This window comes from Sprattus sprattus, assembly GCF_963457725.1.
Source record: "Sprattus sprattus genome assembly, chromosome: 15".
NCBI lineage: Eukaryota > Metazoa > Chordata > Actinopteri > Clupeiformes > Clupeidae > Sprattus > Sprattus sprattus.
Genome location: NC_137913.1, coordinates 13,611,828 through 13,617,948, shown reverse-complemented (window position 1 = coordinate 13,617,948; position 6,121 = coordinate 13,611,828). Strand labels below are relative to the sequence as shown.

Sequence of the window (6,121 nt, the reverse complement as noted above, 5' to 3'; positions counted from 1 at the left end):
AACGTGTGAAGGGAACAATGTCCAACAATTATATAAAAAGAGAGACAATTAACGGATACAATATTTTTGGTGGAAAGCATTGATATAGAAATGTACAAATTAAAAGATATGTTCACACTATCAGTGTCTGTGAGCATCCCCCTTCTGATGAGCGTTGTTGCACAACCATACTCTCACCGGAGGACTTCCCACATGATCCCACCATTTGGTTCGTCTTCATTACACACAGAAATGTCATTGCAACGGCTTCATTCAAATGCAATAAGAGACATTCTTCCATACAATCAACCAAGCAGCCAACCGCTGAGAAAAGCTTTCTCAAAGTCCTGACAGAGAGGGAGGTAGATCCATGGAGAACCCACTAACTTCCATTACTTCATATACACTAGCAAGACGAGGAAACTGAAACACTGAACATCTAGGCTATGAACGCTTAGTATTCGTGGCAGCTACTTAAAATTGCATACTCAAAAAATAATGAGTGGACAATAAGAGGTGGGACTATACTAAGCTGGGGGGGGGGGGGGGGACAGGCTTAGCATTAAATGATTGGATGATTACTTGCCATTTTGAAAACATGCTTTACATATTATGGCTTTAATTTTAACCTGAAATCTTCTATTGATTATGCAGCAAGCACAGTGTCTGGCCATAGACACCCCTAAACTACAGTCCATTAAGAAGTGGAGGCTACCTCTCAGTTAAGAACAGTCTCTGTTAGCCCCTGAGCTACTGCAGAGCTGGAGAGTAACAACAAAAAACTAAAACAAACAAACAAACAAATCTGACCAAAACCATGTTTTTTTTTCTCGCAAACTCACTGAAGCCTTTTACAGATTTCAACATCTTTGAATTGTCTAGAGCTCATAGTAAACTCGCACAGCTGTCATTTTTTTGGTATAACATTATCTTGAAATAAACAGCATTTCATCAACATTAAATGATAAAAACAAACAATGGTGGGTGTATACGAACACGCACATAATCAAAAATGAGCGAGGTCGTAACACAAATAACAACAAGTCCAGGAAGTCATTCCAGCTACATGTGTCCATAAATAGGGGGACCAGGTGACAGGCAGACCACTGTACATCGCAGGGTTGCGCTTGAAAATAAAGAGAACAATAACCCTGCTTGTGCACTTGTGCAGGAGAGTAAAGCTACGATGGGAGTTAGAGAACAATAGGATCAGGGCAGGAATCTGCCAGTACTGCATAGGTTTTTCCAGGGCTTCTAACACAACATGGGGCTGGGACTTGGGTAGGGGGGGGTGTGGAGGGGTGTGATGTGTGCTAGACTGGCACCCAATGCGCCATGCCAACCCCACCCTCACCCCTACTCCCTACTCAAATGGAATGCTTTGTGTGGTGCGAGTTATCTAACACTCTGGGACATGTGCAGTGGAGTCAGCATCTCTTCAAAAATGGCGCCCTTGACGTTGGAGCCTCGGAGGTTGGCCTCCTGCAGGTCACAGCCAGACAGGTCGCAGTTCTGTCAGTGATAGCAGAAAAAATGACTGAGTTACTATGCGACAGAAACATGGTAGAAAACACCTTCAGAGTGCATGTGTGTGAAAGAGAAAGAGAGTGAAACCGAGAGAGAGAAAGAGAGAGTGAGTGAGTGAGTGAGTGAAACTGAGAGAGTGAGAGAGACAGAGAATTAGAGAGAGAGTGAAACAGAGAGAAAGACTAAGAGAGAGATAAACAGTGAGAGTGAAAATGAGAGAGAGATGTACCCCATGTCCTCTGTCCCAAGCACTCCTGACATGCACAGTATGCCAGTCAGCCCTCTCTCACCTCAAGATCAGTACCAGCCAAGGTGGCCCCTCTCAGATTGCAGTTCTTCAGTTTGGCGTTCTTCAGCGTCGCCACACGGAGGTTGATGCCAGTCATCTGACTGCCTTCCATTTCCACACCTTTTAGGTTGGCTCCTGGGGGGAGGGGGGATCAGGCAGTAAAGTGACTTAGGTACACCGTACAGTCAACCTGCATCATGAGTACAAACTGAGTATTATTTGTTTTCATGCAATTTGAGACCTTAGATTTATACATTTCAAATGTAGCATGCCATGCTATATCGTATCTATACTACATGAAGCTGTTCTGCTGACACATCTGTTCTGCTCACCGTAATGTGTTTTGTGATTAACATGAAGAGTCACTGCATAATGTTGATGTGTGAAAAATAAGTGCACACCACATTGTAGCTGAGTCAGGTTAATGAATAAGCTAGTCTCAGAGAAAAGTGCACGAGTGGACTATTCCTTCTGCTTACCTTCTAAGTTTGCCTTAAGTCCGGAGGGGTCTTCAAAATTGCATCCCTTAAGAGATGCCCCTTCAGCATTTGTGCAAAGCATTTTGACACCTTGCAAATTAGCACCCTAGAACAAATAGATCAAAAAGCACGAAATTCAGAACAGAGCAGAACAGAGCCCGTAGAAGGGCCTTCACCTTGATATGAGCTAGTAATAGAACTATTCCTTTCAGAATGATTAAACGTGGAACGGCACCGCAACTTAGCCATTACTTTTTACATCTTATCATTCTGACAGAAAGTCATCCAAAGTGATTGACAAGACCGTGAAGGCTTAGGCCCTCATTTGGTCAGTAATTGTGCTCCGTGAACGTTGGACTTTTTGAGCACAGAGCGACAGGAGCACTCACATCTAGGTTTGCCCCTGAGAGATCTGCCCTCTCCAGGTTGGCGCAGCACAGGTTGGCGTGGGTGAGATTGCAGCGGCTAAGGTTGGCCATCTTGAAGTTGATGTATCGTAGGTCCAACCGAGAGAGATCCGCACCGCTGAAGTTCAGGCCCTGCGGAGCGACGCGGAAAGGATGATTAAAACGGGCCGCAATCAGTGATGCCAAGCCAGGTGGCCGTATCCATTGCAACCAGGCAAAAACGGCATAACCAAATTATCCTGTATTCAATACTACATTTGCTATGGTTATGATAAGTTAGAATAAAATACAATAAAATAAACAAGCAAGTGCATGGGTGGGCACCCCTAGTTTCTGGGGTGTAATAACCATGCCAAACGAGTCGGTTGGAAGCTCGTACACCCAAATTAGGCAGTCACAACTTTAGGAATGAAGGCAAAATATCAGGAGTTGTACTTTACCTGACAACGAAGTTCTGATTTGGTTGGGGTGGCAAGCAAGAAACGAACAAACTCTTTGCGAGAGAGCGGAGAGTGGTCTTCAGGAGGTTGGGAGTTCTGTGAGATGATCATTTAGCAAGGTTACAATTCCTTAAGCATTTCAACTTCAAAAGTCTAGGCCTCAAAATAAAAGTTCACTTAATGTAGACTTTTGAAGTAAGAGCAGCTGCCTTTCTCAATGGAACAGACGGTTTGAAGATCATCTGTTTATGGCTGTACCTTAATGGCGACTTCAAGCTGCTCAGCAAGCTCTTCAATTCCGAAGAACCGGGCTTCCTCCAACACCCCTGGAACGCATTTGTAAACTTAACTGGCTAGATAACATTGATGATGAAAACATTTTGCATTTCAGTAACAAATCTTTGCTCAATTCATGGCTTTTCACCTAGGAGATTGATTCCTTCATTGACAATCAGCTGACCGTGGCGCAGGTAGTTCAGAATAGGTTCAAAGTACTCTGGGCTTCGGTCGATCAGGTAAGCTCCACGCTCATCCTGTTTGTTACCCCACACATCTACACAAGCAGAAAAAAAAACAGAATTAAGTGCTTGTAAAAAGGGGCATCTGACGAACCCAAGTAGCAAAGCTTTCATTTCTCTAGGGTAGTACCTTGTTACAAAGGAAAAAGCAGAGATTATGCCAATTATGGCCGTTTTCACAAATCTCTTGAGTGTATCTAAGCTGCAGACTAAGTGGATCGTCTCTCAAAGTGACCCAGACTGCAAATTAAAACTGACAAACAAATGTCAAAAGACAAAGTGCTCCACCACAAGGCGATATGCCCTGTGGTGAAGTTTAAATTGAGTCACCACACACACCCCACATTTGAGCCTCAATGCTGTACACAATCTTTATGTTGGTAAGGCATGGACACAGTCTTTATGTTGGTACTGCATGTACTCAGTCTTTATGTTGGTAATGCATGGACAAAGTGATCTAACTCTGCTCATTTAGACAGCAGGGCCATAAGCAGGGCCATAAAGTAGATCATTAGGAATACTGTTCCAGTGGCTAATCCAAGCCATCCATGTATTCCATTTAGCCATCGGAGGGGAAGCGGGGAGTCAACACACTCTTCATAAAGTATGTACAGGTTTTCTTATGGCTCCAAAAAGTGCACATACCTTTCTCCCCGAACATGTGGGCCAACATACTGTCAGGTTCCTTACTAACTAAAGTGCTCCTGTTGGTACAGAGGAAACAAGGGACATTATAAGAATACAGATGTGCCAACCGTGCATCATATTAGGCCTCAGTTACATAGACACACATATTCTCAATGCACAAAAACACTCAAAAAAATGAAGAAGGCTAAGATCAGCAGAGATGTACACAGTACAGAAACACAAGAGAGTGACTCTTAGAATATAAGAGTACACTCTGAGCGACATACTAGTGCTGTCCAGCTCTTGCTGAAAAGCTTTGCCATTTGTTCTCACCGTGTTGTGGTAAAGAGACGTCCGCCGATATTGAGAGTCAACCAATCAGTTTGGGCCCCAGAGCAAGAGTCATCCGAGGCCTTTGGGCCATTTTGAGGATCTGAAGCACACAACAAACCAGGCTCTCAATAAATAGCGAACCGAATATGCAACCATGGTGAATGTTACAACAGGAACCTTTGCCTTTAGCATATCCTGCTGAAAGACACATTATGAACCACCTACCCTCATACAAATATGCAAGCAAAATGCATTTTAACTTACCAGCAAAAGCGTCCCCCTCTGAGACATATAAGACATCATCATCTCTGTTGGAGACATGGCAGTTTAGAATTTCAAAACTTGACTTGTTAAAACAAAGTGCTCAACTTCGAAAGTGAACTTATTACAGTGCATTTTACTTGTCATCATAATAGAAAGTTAATGATTTTGTTATCTTCACCTCATACTGTTACAATAAGGGAAGGCTGTATGCCTATTTCAAGTTACTCGAGTGTCCCTCAGGCTAATGACAGGCCCCTGTTTGCTATGTCTAAGTTTCTCTTATGACTCACATAGCTAAGCCCGACGTCTCACCTGATAAGTGCAATGTCATCGATGAGCCCACCTTTGCTGTTGTACAAACTGCAAGCTCTGATTCCCAATTTATTACTTGCAACAGATAACAAATCCGATAGAGTCCCGTAAACAGCTACAACCTAAAGAACAAGGAGATGCATAGGCAGAGTATAGACATGGTCTACAAATGTCATCATCGGCCACTTTAGCTGCCCTAAAGTAAAATAACCTCAACGAAAGATAACGTTATGTTTATCCTAGTGGTGGGCCAGGCTGGGATAGCAAAGGTTAGCTAACTAATGTAACGTCAAGAAACTTGTCTCACTCAGGTATCGCTGGGTAAGAGGTAATGTCAGTGTTTAGAGGAAAGACACAGTAGTCGTTATGAGTTCTTCACAGTATACCCTGTAATAATCATACATTTGGCCCAATCCCAAGGCTACTGGAAATGGCTTTAGACTATTCAAGCTCATTTTAGCATACGAGTAGCTACTGCTAGCTAAACACCAAGCTAGCTGCCAAAGCCAATGTTTAAGCTTTACTAACCACATACCTTTCCATTTTTTGAGGTTCCATTGACAAAGAGCGTTACTCTTCTCATGCTTTTATTAAAGCAATCTGAAATATGACTTCTTTGAGACGAATTCACTTGCCGCTCTGTTACCTCAAAGGCAAAATAATGTCGTCTTTAGTTAAGTGCTTAGGAAGACTGCACTTCCTATAGAAAGGTACGAAACATATTGAATCCAGATGGCAGTGCGTGTCTCTGTCCAATCAAATATTAGATCTTTGTTCCGACTTTACATGTCATCCAATCAAATATAAAAACAGCTCTTTTGGCCAGTTTCGTGAACCAATTATATCACTTCCCTGCTGGTTCTTATTAATGAATGACACAGGATTTATTAACAGTGTTCGCTGAACAACTGGTACCAAATGATTGTAGGAAATCTGATAGGCTTTT

The 6,121-nt window shown here is 42.8% G+C and overlaps 1 protein-coding gene across 1 annotated transcript; it reads right to left on the bottom strand.

The window, feature by feature from the left end:
• Positions 1 to 1,363: 1,363 nt before the first annotated feature.
• kctd9a (potassium channel tetramerization domain containing 9a) lies at positions 1,364 to 5,841 on the bottom strand. Its single transcript, XM_080852155.1, has 12 exons — positions 5,711 to 5,841; positions 5,176 to 5,297; positions 4,864 to 4,907; positions 4,600 to 4,699; positions 4,285 to 4,343; positions 3,546 to 3,674; positions 3,380 to 3,447; positions 3,122 to 3,217; positions 2,664 to 2,813; positions 2,275 to 2,380; positions 1,797 to 1,930; positions 1,364 to 1,491 (listed from the first exon to the last, which is right to left on the bottom strand). Exons 1-12 carry the CDS (start codon positions 5,756 to 5,758, stop codon positions 1,375 to 1,377), a joined length of 1,173 nt encoding a protein of 390 aa, XP_080708281.1. The 5' UTR covers positions 5,759 to 5,841; the 3' UTR covers positions 1,364 to 1,374.
• Positions 5,842 to 6,121: the final 280 nt, after the last annotated feature.